Source organism: Saccharomycopsis crataegensis, assembly GCF_037102585.1.
Source record: "Saccharomycopsis crataegensis DNA, jcf7180000000072, whole genome shotgun sequence".
NCBI classification, from domain to species: Eukaryota; Fungi; Ascomycota; class Saccharomycetes; order Ascoideales; family Saccharomycopsidaceae; genus Saccharomycopsis; species Saccharomycopsis crataegensis.
Genome location: NW_027043819.1, coordinates 2008318 through 2028504, shown reverse-complemented (window position 1 = coordinate 2028504; position 20187 = coordinate 2008318). Strand labels below are relative to the sequence as shown.

At 37.3% G+C, this 20187-nt stretch overlaps 12 protein-coding genes across 12 annotated transcripts; 7 read left to right on the top strand and 5 right to left on the bottom strand. All coding sequences in view use genetic code 12, as the record gives it.

The window, feature by feature from the left end:
- Positions 1 to 247: 247 nt before the first annotated feature.
- On the bottom strand, positions 248 to 904 carry KEG1 (Keg1p; the record flags this gene model as incomplete). Its single annotated transcript, XM_064994338.1, has 1 exon — positions 248 to 904. The coding sequence occupies one exon, from the start codon at positions 902 to 904 to the stop codon at positions 248 to 250; it is 657 nt and encodes a 218-aa protein (XP_064850410.1).
- A 289-nt stretch (positions 905 to 1193) lies between these two features.
- On the top strand, positions 1194 to 2141 carry ERJ5 (Erj5p; the record flags this gene model as incomplete). The annotated part of the gene is made up of 1 exon (XM_064994337.1): positions 1194 to 2141. One exon carries the CDS (start codon positions 1194 to 1196, stop codon positions 2139 to 2141), a length of 948 nt encoding a protein of 315 aa, XP_064850409.1.
- A 295-nt stretch (positions 2142 to 2436) lies between these two features.
- DASC09_007330 (uncharacterized protein) lies at positions 2437 to 3228 on the top strand (the record flags this gene model as incomplete). Its single annotated transcript, XM_064994336.1, has 1 exon — positions 2437 to 3228. One exon carries the CDS (start codon positions 2437 to 2439, stop codon positions 3226 to 3228), a length of 792 nt encoding a protein of 263 aa, XP_064850408.1.
- A 405-nt stretch (positions 3229 to 3633) lies between these two features.
- Positions 3634 to 4977, top strand: SAH1 (adenosylhomocysteinase; the record flags this gene model as incomplete). The annotated part of the gene is made up of 1 exon (XM_064994335.1): positions 3634 to 4977. The coding sequence occupies one exon, from the start codon at positions 3634 to 3636 to the stop codon at positions 4975 to 4977; it is 1344 nt and encodes a 447-aa protein (XP_064850407.1).
- An 813-nt stretch (positions 4978 to 5790) lies between these two features.
- On the bottom strand, positions 5791 to 9744 carry SAP155 (Sap155p; the record flags this gene model as incomplete). The annotated part of the gene is made up of 1 exon (XM_064994334.1): positions 5791 to 9744. One exon carries the CDS (start codon positions 9742 to 9744, stop codon positions 5791 to 5793), a length of 3954 nt encoding a protein of 1317 aa, XP_064850406.1.
- A 409-nt stretch (positions 9745 to 10153) lies between these two features.
- On the top strand, positions 10154 to 10810 carry DASC09_007300 (uncharacterized protein; the record flags this gene model as incomplete). The annotated part of the gene is made up of 1 exon (XM_064994333.1): positions 10154 to 10810. The coding sequence occupies one exon, from the start codon at positions 10154 to 10156 to the stop codon at positions 10808 to 10810; it is 657 nt and encodes a 218-aa protein (XP_064850405.1).
- Positions 10811 to 11412: 602 nt separating this feature from the next.
- Positions 11413 to 12186, top strand: MRPL24 (mitochondrial 54S ribosomal protein bL28m MRPL24; the record flags this gene model as incomplete). Its single annotated transcript, XM_064994332.1, has 1 exon — positions 11413 to 12186. The coding sequence occupies one exon, from the start codon at positions 11413 to 11415 to the stop codon at positions 12184 to 12186; it is 774 nt and encodes a 257-aa protein (XP_064850404.1).
- An 801-nt stretch (positions 12187 to 12987) lies between these two features.
- On the bottom strand, positions 12988 to 13300 carry CMC4 (Cmc4p; the record flags this gene model as incomplete). Its single annotated transcript, XM_064994331.1, has 2 exons — positions 12988 to 13184; positions 13261 to 13300. 2 exons carry the CDS (start codon positions 13298 to 13300, stop codon positions 12988 to 12990), a joined length of 237 nt encoding a protein of 78 aa, XP_064850403.1.
- A 328-nt stretch (positions 13301 to 13628) lies between these two features.
- On the top strand, positions 13629 to 14425 carry RPL36A (60S ribosomal protein eL36 RPL36A; the record flags this gene model as incomplete). Its single annotated transcript, XM_064994330.1, has 2 exons — positions 13629 to 13641; positions 14136 to 14425. 2 exons carry the CDS (start codon positions 13629 to 13631, stop codon positions 14423 to 14425), a joined length of 303 nt encoding a protein of 100 aa, XP_064850402.1.
- A 167-nt stretch (positions 14426 to 14592) lies between these two features.
- Positions 14593 to 15576, bottom strand: IRC6 (Irc6p; the record flags this gene model as incomplete). The annotated part of the gene is made up of 1 exon (XM_064994329.1): positions 14593 to 15576. The coding sequence occupies one exon, from the start codon at positions 15574 to 15576 to the stop codon at positions 14593 to 14595; it is 984 nt and encodes a 327-aa protein (XP_064850401.1).
- A 986-nt stretch (positions 15577 to 16562) lies between these two features.
- On the top strand, positions 16563 to 18554 carry DASC09_007250 (sodium:solute symporter family protein; the record flags this gene model as incomplete). The annotated part of the gene is made up of 1 exon (XM_064994328.1): positions 16563 to 18554. The coding sequence occupies one exon, from the start codon at positions 16563 to 16565 to the stop codon at positions 18552 to 18554; it is 1992 nt and encodes a 663-aa protein (XP_064850400.1).
- A 638-nt stretch (positions 18555 to 19192) lies between these two features.
- On the bottom strand, positions 19193 to 19894 carry PGA1 (Pga1p; the record flags this gene model as incomplete). The annotated part of the gene is made up of 1 exon (XM_064994327.1): positions 19193 to 19894. One exon carries the CDS (start codon positions 19892 to 19894, stop codon positions 19193 to 19195), a length of 702 nt encoding a protein of 233 aa, XP_064850399.1.
- Between the last annotated feature and the right edge of the window lie 293 nt (positions 19895 to 20187).

The window sequence follows — 20187 nt, the reverse complement described above, 5'->3', positions numbered from 1 at the left end:
GTTTGATTATTGTAGAGATAATATATTGAGATAATAAAGATAGTGATAATAATATAAATGTAATTTGTGATTCACAATTTTTTTTTTTTTTTCGCTTTATTTTTTTTTTTTCTCTTTCCCTACGCCAATCGGAGGAGTTAATTTGTAAGCCAGAGATTATCATTTCCATCTACAAAAAACATTGGTTTTTTTCATTTGATATCTGACAATAGTTTGAAATATACTGTTCTATTTAAGGTATGTCCAATCATTGCCTGGATTTCCACAAGTACCGGAAGATGATGCACGAGGCAGGGATGTACATGATCAACACCGCCTTCAAGAACACTCCGTAGAAATACTCGTAATTATGGAGGTATTCAGCATCGTATTGTCGATTGAACTTGAGACACAACATGATCAACACCATTTCACACGCCTTCTGCACCGGGAACAATAACACAAACAGTTTCTTGCTGAAGAATCGCCACAAGCTGTTTGGGAGCAAGTAGTAGAGGTAGTCCAATGTCTCTTGACAGCATGAGCAAAAGACAAGGACCCCATAAGCCGAGTGCTTGGTGATCTTTGGATAATGGAAGATCACTCCCCATGTCACTAATAAACCATGAAGAAGTTTGAAAACTTTCAACCCCAACTTCTTACGAGACACTGGGATGATCCCGGCCAATGACAACCCGACCTGGGAGATGAACGAGCAAGTGAGGATGAGTTGGTAGAACTCGGAGATGGCCCCCGGAAGGAATCTTCTGCCAACCAAGGGAAGAAGAATTAGGAATCGTATAAGACAGCTGAACCAGAGCAAGAAGAATATCGTGTTGTTGAAGAGCACCAACCGAGGCACGATCCCGTACCGACGGATTGATTGTTTTGGTTTTTTTTCAGTGGTGGTCGTTGAGGCGGGCATTATTATTATTATTATTATTATTATTATATTACAATTGGTTGATTAACACTGATAAATGCTCCAAGCAGTGAACCATCGATGATCTGGAAATTTTTCTCAGTTGGCGGTGTTTTTTCAGGTGGCATACAGACAGACACACCGCCACGACGGTTCTTTCTGACTTTTTTCCCCGTTGGTTGCAACTCCTTCCCAGAAGAAAAAAAAAAAAAAAAGTCGGTCAATTAATCAATTAATCTATCTATCTATCAATCAATCAATCAATCGACAGGAGACAATTCCATCACAAATCATGAGAATAAACATCGCCCTATTCTTTGGGTGCCTTGTCACATTTGCCATTGCATGGTCAAACGTCGACCAAGAATTGTTCCAGATCAATTACGAGGTCAAGAAAGATCTTGGTGAAGATGTCACATTCTACTCATGGCTTGAATTGCCAAATGGCCCAAAATCTTCTTATGATGAAATAAACAAGGCCTATCGGAAACTCTCCAGGAAAATCCACCCTGATAAAGTCAAACGTTCAAAATTTGGTGCCGATGCTAAAAAGTACAAGAGAGTGAAAAAAAGATCGACCGAACGGTACCAGCGTCTCAGTATCGTTGGGGAAATCCTTCGGTCGAGCAAAAAGGACAGATACGATTTCTTCTATGACCACGGGTTCCCTACTTACAAGAACAACACCTGGCTTTATCAGAAATTCAGACCATCGGTAGTGATGGTGTTTGTCGGGCTCTATTTCCTCATTGGGGTGTTCCACTACGTGCTCTCGAAGCTCCAAAACACCCAGAACCGTAAACGACTTGAACTCACCGTTGATCAGATCAAGCGACAAGCATGGCCCACGGGGATTCCTCCTTCGGATGGCAGAGACCGTATGATGACCAACGAGGCCACGGGGAAAACGTTTGTGGTGAAGATCGATGGGTCGGTGCACGTGGTGGATAACCTCGACAGTTCGGTGTTGCACTCGGTGAACCCTCAAGATATCCGGGACCCAGAGGTGTGTGATAACTTTGTGGTGAAGTGTCCTATTTGGATTTGGAATAGTACTGTCGGGAAAGTTGTCCCGGGGTTGTACTATACCGTTAAGCCACGGGTGAATAAGGCGACAAAGGAAGAAAAGGTAGAAGAAGTTAGTAGTAGTAAAAAGCCAAAGAAGGCCAAGAAGCAAGTTGGAGAGAAGAAGACTTTACCTAACGGTACGGTAGTTGGTTCGAGAAAGAAGAGGAATTGATATCTATGTATATATTAATATGAAGTATATAAAAATAACAACAATAAATGGTTATCATATAAAAGATAGGGCATGAAATTATGAGCGATGACAAGGCGACGCGTGAAAAAAAAAAAAAGACGAAAAATTGAGTAAAAACAACAACAACAATAATAATAACAGTAATAATACAGTAATAATACAGACAGCACACCCTGTGGTAACTGATATGAATGGACGGAACGAATGAATGAGTTCTACACTTACCAACGATGTCGAGCGTATCCGAGTGATACGCACGTCATTGGCCAACATCATGGCTAAGCACAAGCAGAAGAACCCCACCACCCGCCTCTATGAAAAGTTGCAAGACAACAACGACCACAGCAATAATAATAACAATAATAACAACAACAACAACAACAACAACAACAACAACAATAATAATAATGACCGATCTTTGGAACATCATTCCCATGGCCAGGAAAATATTCCAGCAAAGACATCCCATCTTGGCAATGGTGATACAGTGCCCAGGATTAGACCAAACTTGATCCCATCTTCAGACCCAAAGTTGAAGAAACTATTGGGAAACCCTTTGCCATTATATGATAATATTCAGCATAGTAATAATGATGACGATGAGGATATCAAAGTGCTCGAGAAGGAAATTGAGGACGAAAGAAAGAACCACAGCCATTTGGATGGTCACGATTACCCAAACAAGTTCTTATACAAAGATTTCAGTAAGGTTATGACGAGCGTAGAAGCCTCACCAGGAAACTCTCATGGGAATGATATGAAATACTTTACCGGAGAGTTAAGGCGACGGATCTCCAAGAATCCCGTGCGGCTCAAGACATTTGGCAGTGATGGGGATCAAGCAATCATTGTCGATGAACAGAAATATGAAGGAGGACAGAATAGAGAGTATGCGGAGATTGCTAGGATGCTTTTTGAGCGAGGATTAGAGGTTGTGCAATCGATAATAGCCATTTACCTGGTATTAGTGGTGGTGGTAGTGTTAGTGGTTATTGCGTTGTTTGGAATGAAGGGGGAGTCATTACCTAGTGGTCTGGCCTACGAGGAGTTCTACTTTTATTACTGATGGGATGTATGTTTAGATGATATGTGATATAATATAACATAATGTATAACATATAATGTATACAATACAATACAGTACAATACAACATAATAAAAATAATATAGGTGTTCTAGTAAGATGGATGGATATACGATGGTAAACGAGGGCCATGTAGGTGCGGCACCCCAGTTACTGCAAGCACCCACCCCCCGTGGGGGGCGCCGCCGCCAGGCAATTTTTCTTTTCCTTTTTTTTTTGTTGAGGGTGGCATGTGATGATTGATGGATGGTGGAAACCCATAAAAAAATTTTCAGCTTCTTCTTCTTCTTCTTCTTCTTCTTCTTCTCTTCTTCTTTCTTCTCTCTTCCTTCTATCAATACGTTGCAACTAGTTACAACAAACCACCTCATCCCTATCATCAGAATCATGTCCGCCCAAAACTTCAAAGTCGCCGACATCAGTTTGGCCGCCTTCGGTAGAAAAGACATTGAATTGTCCGAAAACGAAATGCCTGGTTTGATGGCCATCAGAAAGAAGTACGCCACCGCCCAACCATTGAAGGGTGCTAGAATCGCTGGTTGTTTGCACATGACTATCCAAACCGCTGTCTTGATCGAAACCTTGACCGCTTTGGGTGCCGAAGTCACCTGGTCCTCTTGTAACATCTTCTCCACCCAAGACCACGCCGCCGCAGCCATCGCTGCCTCTGGTGTCCCAGTCTTTGCCTGGAAGGGTGAAACCGAAGAAGAATACAACTGGTGTTTGGAACAACAATTGTTTGCCTTCAAGGACGGTAAGAAATTGAACTTGATCTTGGATGACGGTGGTGACTTGACCTCCTTGGTCCACAAGAAGTACCCAGAAATGTTGGAAGACTGTTTCGGTTTGTCCGAAGAAACCACCACTGGTGTCCACCACTTGTACAAGATGCTTAAGGAAGGTGACTTGAAGGTCCCAGCCATCAACGTCAACGACGCTGTCACCAAGTCCAAGTTCGACAACTTGTACGGTTGTAGAGAATCCTTGATCGATGGGATCAAGAGAGCCACCGACGTTATGATCGCCGGTAAGACCGCCGTTGTCGCTGGTTTCGGGGATGTCGGTAAAGGTTGTGCCATGGCCTTGAGATCCATGGGTGCTAGAGTCATTGTCACCGAAATTGACCCAATTAACGCTTTGCAAGCCGCCGTTTCTGGTTACCAAGTTGCCCCATTGGAAGAAGTTGCTTCTATCGGTCAAATCTTTGTCACCACTACCGGTTGTAGAGATATCATCACCTCTAAGCACTTCTTGCAAATGCCTGAAGACGCCATCGTCTGTAACATTGGTCACTTTGACATTGAAATCGACGTTGCTTGGTTAGTTGAAAACGCTAAGGAACACGTTGAAATCAAGCCACAAGTCGACAGATACTTGTTGTCTTCTGGTAAGCACGTTATCTTGTTGGCTGCTGGTAGATTGGTCAACTTGGGTTGTGCCACCGGTCACTCTTCTTTTGTCATGTCTTGTTCTTTCTCTAACCAAGTCTTGGCCCAAATTGCTTTGTTTAACGCCAACAACAAGGCCTTCAAGGAAGAATACATTGAATTCGAAAAGACCGGTCCATTCGGTGTTTCTGTCCACACTTTGCCAAAGATTTTGGACGAAGAAGTTGCCAGATTACACTTGGACCACTTGGGTGCTAAGTTGACCCAATTGTCCGAAGTTCAATCTGAATACTTGGGTATCCCAACTCAAGGTCCATTCAAGGCTGACATCTACAGATACTAAGCTTTTCAATTCGACTATATTTTTGTTATTAAACCGGTTATTATTATGTTTTTTTTTTTTTTTTAATGGTTTTTGGAGTTTTTGTTTTTAATCCTTGCATCTGCTGCATCAACTGCAAATAGACCTTAATGTTTCTAGCAGACAAGAAATAGAAACTTTTTCAAAAATAAAAATTAAAAAAATTCACGATTTTTATCTCAACAAGTTATTATGGGTTGTTCTTTTTTTTTTTTTTTGCATTTTTTTTTCTTGTTGTTATGAATGTCTTGATGATTTATATTCTTGTTCCATTCCTTTCTTTTTCTTTTTTTTTCTCCTTTTTCTATAAATATAAAAATTCCTCAACGGATCTTAAAAAAAAAATTATGCTTGTTTGTAACGTAACGCCACCTATGATGATATATATCACCAATTGTTTTTTTTTTTTTTTTTTGTTTTTGTGATATGATTGGAGTTCATTAAACCATCAAATTGGAAGATTACCTATTGATGATATGATATGAAAGGTAAAAATAACCTATTGGAAGTTAATAACTCAACAATTGAGATATAATATATTGTATCCATAACATGATGGAAACAACTAATCTTACATAAAACACCAAAGCTTTCATCAACAATAGCAAATAGAAAATCTAACAACAACTAAATAATTGATACTTATATATAAAAAAAAAAGATGATATAAAACAGATTAAAATTGACCAAACGAATGAGAATGAATTAAATAAACAACAAACAAACAAACAAACACAAATGCTTTATAATGAGTAGCAAAAAAAAAAAAAAAAAAAAAAATCTGCATAGAGCACCTCATTTCTTATCTGTATTTTTCAGACTCTTTTTATCAAGTTTACTACCATGATGCTTATGTTGTTGAATCAGATCTTCATATTCCCCAAATAATTGTAAATTGCTAGTATTTGACGAACTGGTATTGTCAGTAGTTATTTGTTCAAATTTGAGAGGGAAACTGTCTGCTGAGGAATCATCTTCGATGCCATTCTCGTCATTCTCATCCTTATTTTTATTATTACCACTGTTACCATTATCATTGTTATTGGTTAAGTCATTGGCATGGGAAATCTTGTCAGAGCCTCTTGTAGAATTCTTTTGGTTATGAACCTTATTATCATCATCAATATCTTGCTCATTATCATTATCTTCATCATCATCATCATCATCATCATCATCATCATCATCATCATCATCATCATCATCATTATTATTATCATCATCATAATCTTCTTCTTCATCCTCTTCTTCTTCATCATCTTCTTCCTCCTCCTCATTATCGTCATCATCATCATCATCATCATCATCATTTTCATCCGAATCATGATCTCCATTCAACACTTTCAATTTTTGTGGATTACTCTTTGAAATATCCTGATTCTCAATCTCTTCTTCACTTGATCCCAATATAATAGACCCAGGATCTCTGTAAATCTCTGCTTCCGGCTTCTCACCTCCCAACAACAGATTATAACTTTTCTTAGTTTCATTTAGTTTTTTGTTGATATAGGAAAACCAGTCTTGACGGCAAGCCAAATCCAAAATATTTGGATCAATAAGCGCCAAATTATTCTCCAACGTAAACTTGTTAACTTCCTCACTAATCAAAGAGATATGACCCATGTACGCAAACTCAATATTGTTCTTTTTTAAGAAATTAAGGTTTCTTTTGTGAGATACCAAAATTAAATCAATCAATCTCGATTTATTAAACAAGTCAGCCACCAAGAAAGCATTAAAATTCCCATTCATCCTTCCACTGAGTAATTGCTGAATTAAGTCAAACACCACGTTATGCCAAAAATTATTCCAAGGATACCTCAAAAATAACTTCTTGAAAATTAAATCTAAAATTCCAACGTCATGTAATTTGATCTTGAAAAAATCTCCTAATGACGCATTCTCCCTCAATTTTGACGCATTCTCTTCACTAACAAAAGGATTATTGACATCGCATTTTAGACCCAAACAATCAGTATCCGCTTCCTCTTCCGAAACAGTAAAAAGGAGCATCTTACTCAAACTCGAATCATCGTCATCAGCATTTGACAGATCGTCATCTTCATTATACAAATCCTCATGCGAGCCATCATCTTCAGCTGGAGCATCTAGCACAGTTTTCACCGTCAAGGTATTTGGCTTACCAGCAACATTTTCCGAGACCGGAACCTTGGTGTTGATATTGTTGTCTATTTTGAGGGCAAGTTTACTAAGCATTTTAGTTTTCTTGGCCTTTCTGACAGCCTCAGAAAGTTCTTCGGTTTTGAAAGGTAATGATGTAGCGCTATCTTGATCAACATCAGCTTCATTTGGCCCATTAATTCTGAAATCACTCACATTACCATTTTCATAGTGAAATCTTTCGAATGATTCATCGTCTTCATCATCATCGTCAATTTCGTCATTTTCGGCCATGAAACTTTCATTGTTGACGGATTGCTTGTCTATTAATGGTAATGAAAACGTTTGGTGATGGTCAACTCCGGTATCGCCATCTTCATCAATACATTCAGTAAAAGATAGATCATCGTTCAAAGCTTCTTTCAAAAACTTCGATTTCGATTTAATAAGTTGATTTCTTTGGATAATCAACCACTCAGCATTTCTATTATTGTATAATTTGATATTAGAACAATGTAGTAGTTCAGCAACAAGCTCAACAAGCCTTAATTTATCAAAACTCAATTTTTCAATATAACCAAAGGTTTGGTTGATGAATAATTTACCTTCGATCAATTTGCGGTCTATTTCGCTTTTGGAGTCCAAATCTTTGTAAGGATCTTCATTGAAAAAATAATAGTCAACTTTGGTCTCATCAAATAAACAATCTTCATCCAGAAATCCCAAATCCTCCGTCAATCTATCAAAAATCCAAGGTAAGTTATATGTGAATATCTTCAAAATATTATTAAGATAAATTGGATCATGGTCACCAGGCGGGAAAACGTCCATCAACTTATTGAATTCTTTTCTTGATTCGCTTTCAGAACTGATAGTTGCAGGGGATTTACCTTCGTCTTTCAAGTTTTCAGGAGACTTCGAGGCTTGAAACTCATTTAAGAACGCCTGGTACTTGCTGAACCCAAGAATATTAAACTTCTCATAATCATCGTTATTTTTGCGAATAAGTTCCACAATTATATCTACCAAGATGAACAATGTTTTTCCCCCTTGTTTAAGTCTATTAGCCATTTTCCAAACACTTTTGTAACTAACCAACTCTCTAGTCAAATTATTGGGGCCTATAATATAGGAATCTTCATTCTCATTCTCGGATGCATAGGTAGAAAAGCTGATCAAATTCTTGATCATATCACCAGCAAATTCTCTGATAAAAAATGGGTACTTGTCATCAATCAAATTAAGAACATTCTGAATCAAATTTTGTTCCATCAACAAATCTATTATTCCAGTGGGCTTATGGACCCTATCAGTGATGACCAACTTTATCAAGAACTCGTTCAATAGAGAGATATCCACGTTAGTCCTCACAAACAAGTCAACTAAATTCACATTTCTTCTAATAAAGTTCAAAAACTGTTCTGTTCTCCTTGTCAACATGGTTTCATTAATCTTAGCAAAAATTTGAACATAGGGTATTACTTTGAAAAGTTGAGGTTTTTCCAACATTTTCCACAATGTTGTCAAATGTTTAGGGTTAGAAATAAATGCTTCAATGATACTTTCTTTATCAGAACTGTAGATTTCCGCAATGACGGCGCTTCGTCTTATTAGTTTCTCATCATCTTTTCCGAATTTTGTCTCATTAGATTTCATAGCCTTATCAGGCGGCTGTTCATCACCAGTATCACTAATTTTTAGATTTCCAGTTTTTGCAACTACGGAGGCCATTTTATCATACAGTCCACCATTAGATTCAATACTAATCTTCACTCTTGCTCGTATTTTGCTGATATTGTAATCATCTTTATTGTAGTCTTGCTCGTGAATATCTTTGTCCCTTTTCATCATAACATTGTCAAAATAGTAGTCTAATTCATCACAATCCTGGAAAAAATACTGTTTCCCATCTTTTGGAGAATCATCGCCTTCGTCAAAATATTCGAGATTTTTATCCTCGTATCTTCTCAAGAAGGCATCATGAGAGTTCACAACAACGTTTAGAAGCCTAGTTATATTGTCATCTTTACTAAGAAATTCCAATGTTCTTGACTTGTATTTGGACCCAAGGACTTTGACCATGATGTCATCCGAGTCTATCATTTGAAATAATTTATTTTCATTATCTTCAACATCGTCAGAATCTCCATATTCTTCCTCATCTTCATCAGCGTCTTGATCATCTTCAATTGAGGTTTCCGGCCGAATCCCATCATCGAATTCATTGTGATCGAACTGGAAGTCAATAGAGCTCAGTATTTCGGGCTGTGGGCTTGGTAAATCAACTTCAGTCGAATGGTCGCTGGAGATAGTTAGTTTCGTGGCATCAATATCATGTTCTGGCGTGGTTTCATTTACAGGTAGATCTCTCCCTTCCTTTCTCTTTTCGACATTTTCTGTATGTTGTTGTTGTTGGTTGCCGTCTTCTTTCATTTCTCCCAAGTTATTCGTCGTATTTATAGCTTCTTCACCAAGGTTATTACTGGCAGTAATATTTTCTTCAGTGATAGCAGTAGTTGCTGCGGTGATTCGTTGGCTATTGGTGGTGGTGTTTGTGACGTCTGTCATTTGGTTCGGCGGCACTTCATGGTTACCCATTTCATCATCATTCTTCATAAGAAACTGCCACATTTTTTTTTTCTCTATGTAGTTGGATTATTCCTCGCAGTAGATAGAAAGGAATGCGAAGGAACAAGGTTAATTTTTGGCTCAGTTTTCTACTAGCATACGTAGAAACCAATAATGAGTAGCATATGCTTCTATGTAGTAGACACTTTTTTTTTCCTGTTTAATAAATTAATACGGGGCCTTGGAAGCAACACCGTTATCGAATCGCCTGGTCGGACTACTCTCTGTAGTTAGCCTACCGCACCGGCTGGGAGGATATTCCGCGCCGGGATGACGGAGATCACTTAAAAATCGCCATTTCCCCAGCATTGGAATCACCTTCTTCTGATCCTTTAAACCTTCTACAGAAACAACACCAGGAGGGAAATAATAATAATAATAATAATAGTAGTAGTAGAAAATTGTTATAATCATGTGGAAACTAGTGGTTCCTAGAACGCCTTCGCAAACCATTGGCATTCGCTATTTATCAACATGTGCTAAGAGACTTAGCCAGTATCCCCCAACATACTTCTCTAACCCTTCACCAGCCCCAAAGAACATGGTTGGATCATCACCATTAATACCCAGCAATCCTGCGTCTCCTTCTCATATCACATATTCCCCGGCTTCAAATATGCCTACTCAAAGGAAACTAGGATTTGGAAAAGATGTTGCCCTCTGCATGGCGGTTTTTGTGTTGACGTACTTTGCAATCGACAACTACATTAGTCGTCAGGCATTACAAACAGAATCATTCAAAAATTCTATGGAGCACCAAAAGGCTCTTACTTTGGCCCAACTTTCATTCAACAATGCCAGAAAAAAGCGGGAAATCCAGATCTTGAACGAAAGAAAGAATTTTCAAAAGCGTGAGATGAAGATGGCGTTACATATTGCGTTATTGAGAAAACAGTTAGAAGCCACTGGAGTCAAACCTGTCAATATAAATGAAGCAATTAATGAATTCGAAAAGAATGTCAAAATGGAGAACTCATTATCGAATATTACAGGTACGAGTTTGTGGGTTGTGGATGATGCGGATATTAAATCACATCTACCAAGCACTCACGAATATGATAAAAAATAGGGCAATGATAATAAAACCAGTGGAGATTGCAAATTCCTACAATAGAATTTAATGTCCGTCTCATCAAAATGATTGGTCGCCATTTGTCAGCGAGCCTATATTCCCAAGTTCTAATAACAACAATCATACCCATTTTTTTCATTTCTTTTTTTTTGCTTTACGAACAAGAGAACTATAAGGGAATAATATTGTCATAGTAGCTTGTCTATCTTCAAAATTTTGTGCTTGACTAAACAAAAGTTTTGTTCTTTTCTATTTATTGTTGTTTTCAAAATGTGTAGGCCTTCGCGCAATTAATGCCACATTGTGGAATCCTTTTGTAATTTGGAGCACTGATCATGATTACTTCATGATTTTAGAAGAAATCAGATCACCAGATCTATATCTATATCTATAATTCTTGGTACTACAGTTATTCAATATGGTTGATGAAGCGATACTAATTTGACAGTTCAAATGACCCGCTCTGTCGGTACAAACGATATGTACAGGGTAATACATTTTGGAGCGGGTGGAAAAATTTCAACAAATGTGAAAGGTCTATATGATCGCACATGGAGGGACACTCTCGATAAACAATAATATCCAAAAAGATACAAGACATGCTTAGTGGGTTGGCTAAAATTTTTCCCTCCACTTTGAGAGGGACTTTTCAGTTTTCCACCAGCTCAGTGGTTTCCAGAGAGTGGAAAACTATTGAAGCTAGAAGAGTCGCCAAAGTCGAATTACCAAACCTTGGGGAAAAAATTCCTGCTGGATTATACATTCCTAAAGAAAAGCCAGAATTTCCTGAATATAAATATGGTGAATCCAGAATTTTCAAAAGAAGTAACAAAGGTCTTTTCGGTGGTCGTTTCCTTCAATTTGGGAATCAAATCTCTGAAAAATCAAAACATAAGACTAGAAGAACCTGGCAATTAAATATCATGAAGAAAAAGTTCTGGAGTGAAGCTTTACAAAGAACCATTAGAATTAATGTTGCCACTAAGGTTTTGAGAACCATCACCAAAGAAGGTGGTATTGACAACTACTTGACCAAAGATAAGCCAGCCAGAATAAAAGAATTGGGTCCATCCGGTTGGAAACTACGTTTCAGAGTGTTGATGAAAAGAGCCGAAGCTGAAAACCCAAAGAAGAATTACCTTGAAACCGTGCAAGTTGGTGACAAGGAAATCCCAGTGTATTTCAAGGTTGAAGATCAGAAAATCACTGTCGGAAGAAGAAAGTTATTGAAAACCATCTACGGTCTTGAATTGGAAAGTAACACTGAGTTGAGTTTCAGAGATTTCATGTTGAAGTATAGAGACGAGCCAGTAGAAAAGTTGCTACAGCAATTACAATCTCTTAACTATGATGTTGCTCAAATTACCGTTTGAAAGAATTTGGTTCCTTTTTGCTTGTATACTTCAGTTACTTTGCATGTAAATATATAATATTAAGTACGATTTGATACTGTAATTTTAAAGAAGGGAGATAAAAAGCATTGGTTTCAAAAATATTGATTTAGCGAATTTATCTTGTCCAGAATGATTGTAATGAATTATTAAATTAAGATCTTTACCAAAGACTAACATAGAGCAAATGAATAAACCCTTATAATTTAGAGAAACTGTCTGAGCTCCAATAAAATAGAAGACGTAAAATTGTTAGATGGACTATTGTTTAAATACCAACGTGCAAACTAATTACAATGAGACCTCATATATATCAGCCATGCTGAACAGACGATAACTACCTGGTTTACCCGCATAATAAATTATGTGCCCAATGCTGGCTAGGAAAATTCTAAGCGCACTCTGGGTTCTCATTAAGTATAAAAAGTTGGAAATATTTGAATTTTCATAACAAACCTTCTCTTGATTTCTTTTCTTTTTCTTTATACAATGTCTTTTATCACAGGCGCCCAGAGTCACGGTTCGAACCATTTCTTTCTCTGGTCGTAACTATATCATTTATAATGATCTTCGTGCTCGCGGCAGCCTCAGATTAAATAGGGTAGAAATATCCTGAGTTTCCGGCCTATTATGTCGTATCATTCAAGATCTACTTGTTGGTATCGCGGCTCGATTCGTACACTACAACTAAAGGAAAAGGAAACTTTTTCTGTTTGGTATATTTTTTGGAAATCGTAAAAATTGTGAAGATGAGTTTCTTCAAGTACTGTAAAATTTATTGTGTTAAGACTCCATAAGTTTAGCATCCACCATTTCATTTTCTCTCTGCTTAATCTTGAATCGTAAAAGCCTAGGAATCGGACAACAAGGGCTTCTTGCTTCTTCACCATTCTGATTGTAAAAGTTCAGACAACATGCGTATAATTGGTCAATAGCCTGGGTACATTTGGATTCGTTATAGTTGTTTTGCTTCAAACAATCTACACTAAATGTTAGTATGCAAAAAAGAAAACAAAAAAAAGATGGTAGATGTCAGCGTATAGAATAAAAACATACCTTGAATGGCACAAGCTTGAGGTTTACAAGGGTCTGCCATGTTGTCAAGTTCTTTATTATTATCAATTGAATATGTTGCGCTATGTTTATTGTACACTCTAATCAAAACCTATCAAAGTAACTGTTCTTGTCTGCGCCCTAATAATTTTTGCGGATTTTTTTTTCATGGCGGAAATTTACAGCCCAAACGTCTATAAAAATTAGGGCTATAATTGATAGCACGTGTCAACAGTATATCATGTGATATGTGTGACACTCGTTTTGCCCTTCTGCGAGGAAACTGGGAAAAAAGTTCTTGAAAATTTGAATGTAACTACACGGAATAGCTTAGTATATTGAAGTATATCAACAAATAAAGAATAGACAAAATGGCTAAATCTGGTATGTGGTGAAAGGTCAAGGGAATAATGAATAGATAATCAGTATTGGAAATATATTTAAGAGGTCTAATTTTGTGGAACCGTCAATTTATGGATAGTTATTGGTAGAATCATCAACTTTTTTTTTCAATGATCATAGGCGAAAATATTCATCATAAATTCAACAAATGCCGTATTAAAGTATCAAGAACACATCTATATTCATCAAGCTTTGTCGATTTGAGATAATACATCATTAGCCCTGAGATTCAAAAAAATTTTTAAGGACTTGGAGCATCTTGCATCATTTGAAAAAACTAGCGCCGAAGAATTCAATCAAAAAGAATAGCGAAGAATCATTAGAGACAACCATAGTTCGAATTTTTATGCTGTGAAATATCGAGACGATTTTGCAGTAATAATATATTTTGAAAATAATACTGGCCTATTTATTCAAATTCTCTTATTGAAAAATCAAATTCGAGAATTATAAATACTAACATTTCTCTTTTACAGGTATTGCTGTTGGTTTGAACAAAGGTCACGTCGTCACCTCCAAGGCTGTTGCCCCAAAGATTTCCTACAGAAAGGGTGCTCTCTCCAAGAGAACTTCTTTTGTCAGAGATATTGTCAGAGAAGTCGGTGGTTTGGCTCCATACGAAAGAAGATTGATTGAATTGTTGAGAAACTCTGGTGAAAAGAGAGCTAAGAAGTTGGCCAAGAAGAGATTGGGTACTTTGAAGAGAGCTAAGGCCAAGTTGGAAGAAATCAACAAGATCATGGCTGAACAAAGAAGACACCACTAAGTGGGTTGAATACATTTTAGATGTTTCAACAAACTTGTTCTATTTTTTTCTGTGTATCACATATGTAATCTTTTAATGAAAAACAACTCCTGCTTATGTTTTTTAATTAGTGTTGTAAGAAGATGAAAGAGATTCATTACTGTGGACATATATTATTGAAATTATTTTCATAAATACTTCATGATATCATTTATAAATTCTCTGGCAAATTTCTCTCTTGCTTCAGTAGACTCAAGATTATTGACATTTTCTTTGGCATTTTTGATTTTGTCAACCAATAATCCCAATTCTATGGGTTTCTCCTCCTTCTGTTCGTCATCTTTGATGAGCGGTACCTTCATTGAATCAATATACTCGGTGTCATATTTGTGATCAGCATCTGGAACTTTTAATTCGATGTCATTCCAATCAAAACATTCGATAATATCTTTGGCTTTTCCCAAACCCATACGATCTCCATATTCATCTCTGGCATGTACATCAATGGTGTCACCTTGCTTGTAATTGACAAAATCTAGATCATTATCCCAAAAAATCTCTTTCAAAATATCAGCTTGCAAATTTGGATCACAGTTCTCTCGTTCAAAACCAACAATCATGGAAAAACCTTGCCAGATATCGTAGTGTGTATCAAGGTTGTCATCATCAGAATCCTCCTGCTCAGTAGATTCCTTAATGTTGACTTTTGACATTTGCGAAACAAGTTTCTTATTTGCCGTCTCATCCTCTTTAAAAATATCTAAAATCGATACCACTTCTTTGGCGTAACTCTCCACCTCTTTGTCATTTTTAAACGGTGATCTACCAAGATCAAAACAGAATATTATACCAGAAATAACGTCTCTAATTTCTTTGTACTCGCTGGTTTTGAACTCCTGGGACCAATTTGTTAGTAGTTCTAATTCACTGGCAGGGCTCTTTGTCTTGGTATTATCTTTTACCCCTCCGTTCTTCTCCTCTTGGGTGAATTCATCAATCCATATCTGTAGTTTTTTGGTATAATACTTTGTCTTTAAGTCCACATCGTGGATGATTCCTGAGTGTGATTCTGGATTATCAATGTCAGGTATTGACTGGAATATGCTATTTATGAATGTTAATTTGCCAGATTTCGGTGACCCAACTATAAGAATCTTATTTCTTGAAACCATACTATTGGATCCTGTTTTAATGGTTTGCCAATCGTAGGCATTCACATTGTACTACATGGGGCCTCCAATTATTCATTCGAGGAGTAGTTTGATCTTTGTTCACGTGATTTATCACAGGTGTGTTAAGTGAGGCTGATTATTATGCTGTCGAATGGAGATTAAATGAATGAGTTTACATTGTTTTATCTATGATATCGTAGTTTGTGTTATGATGATACATATTTCGTGTTATGATGATACATAGTTAAGTATTTCCAGGTCAATAAGAGCCATGATTCATGATCAACAAAGTTAGCAGACGTGATGATTTGGTTGGCCTGCATCGGGATGCGAGCAGAAATCTCAATCTCCCCCCTTATTTGACAAACTGGGGGAAGCTTATTGGTAAGAGTCATGCATAGTGTACCATAGCTATATCTAACACTGATTTTGTTCTTAGTATTGTTATATTATGTTTAATCACGAGGAATTCTGCTGTCAAAAACAATTGTGGTGGAAAACCCCCTAAAGTTTTTGTGTTTTATAAGGGGTTTTGCACCCCTTGTTGGGTTTTCTACTGACTGTGTGCTCCCTAAAAGACACAGAAATGGTCAGTCTAGACTGCTGCGCTTTTCTCTTATCTATTGTAATACGGTTTTTTATTCCCTTTTTGTTCATGCGGTAGTAATGCTTCTTTATTTCTTGCAAATCCTTATAAACTGTGGCATGCTCCATCCATGATGATGATGGTGGTTTTCTTCCTGAGTTACTAATGCAGCACTTACGAAAAGTGTGGTTCAAACAGGACAATTACTACTGTAAATCTTCAATAGCAAGAAAAACCCCTTTCTTTTTCGCTATTCATACTATTTTTATATAAGAACGGAATGTGTACCCTTGACCATTTTACATTTTCTCATCACCTATCTCTTTTACGTTTCACCTTTTAGATTTGCACATTGTAACACAATTCCTCTGAAAAAATATCGAGAAGAGAGAATTTCAAGATGGAACCAACACTTTCTCAAGGTGTAGGATATGGTATCATTCTCGGACTTGGTGCTTTTTTTGCCCTTCTCATGATATATGTCACGTATCTCCAAAACAAGAGATCTACGCACAAGACCAGCAATGCTGATGAGTTTACCGCTGCCAGCCGTAACATCCCAATGGGTCTTATGGTAGTATCAATCGTGTCCAGCTGGACATGGTCTTTGACATTGCTTCAATCAGCTACCGAATCTTATAACATAGGGATCTCCGGCTCTTGGTGGTATGGGGTTGGTGGTTTGCTTCAAGTATCGGTGTTTTCTATTGTCGCTGCAAAAGTTAAACTGAACGCAAACTTGGTAACCACATTTCCAGAAATGGCATACTTTAGATTCGGGACCTTTGGACATTTAACGTTTTTGTTTTGTGGATTGATCTGTAACGTTATTGTTAGCAGTTGTATCTTGATTGGCGGTGGAGCGGTTTTCGCAGCGGTTACTGGAATGAGCATATATGCTGCTTATTTTTTGATTCCTCTTGTTTGTGCCATTTATGTGGTTTTTGGAGGATTAAGAGCAACATTCATTAGTGATGCTTCGCACACTTTGGTGATGTTGGTATTCTTATTGACGTTTGCCTTTCTTATTTTCACCAAGTCCGACAAAATTGGCAGTCCAGGTAAAATGTGGGAGTTGTTGACGGAGGTGGGTCACCAAGAACCTATTGAAGGCAACTATCATGGATCTTACTTGACCTTCCGTTCGCATGCAGGTGGCATGTTTTCTTTTAAATCAATCACTACTGGGTTTGGTTTGGTTTGTGTTGATCAAACTTATTGGAACCGGGCAATGGCCAGTAAGTCATCCACTACTTCCAGGGCCTACTTTTTGGGAGCAATATGCTGGTTCATTATTCCGGTGAGCATGGGGTTGGTGTTGGGGCTTGCAGCTCGCGCGTGTTCAACTTACTCCGATTGGGTGCCATTGACAGATGAAGAGGTGTCTGCTGGGTTGGCAGCAGTTCTGGCCGCTACTTATATGTTTGGGAAGCTCGGATCTACATTGATTTTATTGATGGTATTCTTATCGGTTATTTCATCTTTCTCAGGAGAATTAATCGCCACCGCCACTTTGCTCGCTTACGATATTTTCAAAAAGTATTTGGCACCAAAGGCAAGCACTAAAAAGGTTCTAATTGCTTCTCAAGTCTCGGTTTTCATTTGGGCAATTGTTTCGTCGGTAGTTGCAACCATTTTCAACAAAATTGGCATCACTTTGGGTTGGCTTTTCTACTTTTTAGGAACTGCCACTTGTGGTATGGTTTTCCCGGTTGTTTTGACATTCACCTGGAAAAAATTGAACGCTACTGGTGCAATTTTTGGAGCTATTGGTGGTATGGGATTGGCAATCATGGTGTGGTTGGTTACTTGCAAGGTTTATGTCGGGGAAATAAATGTAACAAACTTGAGTAATGAATGGGTCTCATTCTCTGGTAACATTACCGCATTGGTCATGGGAGGTGTCATATCGATTGGATTCTCTTTGATTAAGCCAGATAATTACGATTTCAATGATACAAGAAACCGCACAATTTTGAATGAACAGCCAAATGAAATCGTGGATGAGGAGTCTACCTCCCCTAGCGATCTCGTTAAAAATACCAATTATGATAAAGAAATTAAAAAAGTAGCAGTTGAGAATATTGAGGTTGTCTCTGATGACTTGCCTCTGGCCCATTCTATTGAATTTGAATACCTTGATCGTCAATTCAAGAAATATATTTTGTACTGTATCATTCTCGCTTTGGTGATCGCTGTGATTATTTCTGTGCCATTGTCGGCTTCCCCGTATATTTTTTCAAAACGGTTCTACACATTTATCATTGTGTTAATGTTCATTTGGTTGTTTTGTACATTTTTTATGTGTGTGATTTATCCAGTATGGGAGAGTCGAGTCATCATTTGGGAATTACTCACGGGCAAGCGAATTGGCGACACGAGTGAAGACTAGCCAACGCGTGTAACTGGTGTTTTATTCTTTTGTTTATTCTTTTTTTATCCTCCTTTTCTTTTTCTCATGTTTTTCTTCTTATCTCTTTTTGCTCCCCTTTCTAGAATAAAATATGGTATTCAATATTCCTTCCCCCCTCTTGTTTTCGTCGATGATGTAGATGAATGCAACCAGAAGAGTAATATGCATGTTGGAAAAGGAAAAAGTTCTTCCACATCTGGAAAAAGTTTTCTCAAAATCACTAAACTTGTAACATTCGACTTATTGTTTGGCTCTAAAGTTCATAGAAATGATAAGAGCCATACTTAAAAAATCAAAAAAGACAATGTTAAATACCAAAAAGACAGAAAATATAAGATTCTCACATTACGCATTGATTCGATGAGATTTCAGTAACAATGCGTAATTCTTGTAAGGCCAATAAAGCAAAAGGCTAATGAAGGGACCAATCATTCTAAGAATAATTTCTTTTTGTTTACTTATTTAAAAAGTCTATTTATAATAATAATACAGTGCTTCTTTACTTAGACATGGTTCAAGAACAATCGTTATAATTTAATTCTAGGAAGATTACAATAACGAAGTGTTACCGTTGCATTGAGAATTCTAATTAATAAATTCTTATTCGTATCACTAGATTATTTAGCATTACTAATGATTTTATAGATCTTCCCACTCAATGGGAGTCCAATCACAAATAGACTTACCAATAAACCAATAATCGGAAGTATATCCACTGGTAGAACACCATATAGAAGTTCCACCATGTGTAAATGCACCGGGACCTTTAAATCTGTCAACATTAGTGATGAAGATGCAGTATAGAATCTTGGGTGATAAGTGATGGCAATATAAATGCTGTCTGTTGGTGCTGGGGCTTTTAACAGTGGATGCTGTTGCTGTTCATTAGATAACTGAATACTCTTCACCGGATCATCGTCAAACACAACCACTGGGGCAATATCTATCAGGACCGGAAAGGTAGCCGGCCAGCAGATCCTTATATTATAACTGCCATCTGTTGGTGATTTTCCATCATTGACCGCCGTCACCACTTTGAAGTATTGTGTCATACTCATATCACCATCGGAGGCTCCTAAGAGCTTTTCTTTACCAGAAAATTCTAGTTCTCTATTATGTAAATGGTTTGCCACTAACGTTAGTGGGAGTTTAGTATTTGGAGAAAGCGTCGATTCGACATCTTGGGTAATGTATGACTTTGGAACCCTTAGAAGCGAAGTATAGTGTGACGGCAAAGATAGAAGCAAAGACTCTGTGTTGGCCAAAACAATGCTCAAAAGAGGTAAAAGTAAAAGAAGAAATGATGATAATAGGGTCATAATGAGTTGAAGAATTGAATAGATTATGTGAACAGATCAAACGCGCGCTAGGTTTTAAAAAAAAACGCACAAAAAATTACAGATTGTTTGCTGTGCGAATAGTAATTTTATTGATGATCTCTGTTAAATTGACAGGACTTTTCTACAAGTTTATGTTTTACTATCAAATAGACAGATACTCTATTCTACTTTTTTTTTTTTTTTCTATTTTCTTTTTTTCGTTACTCTGGGTACTTATATTTACCATATATTTAACACGGTCGTTGAAAAAATAGAATACAAATACAAAAGAC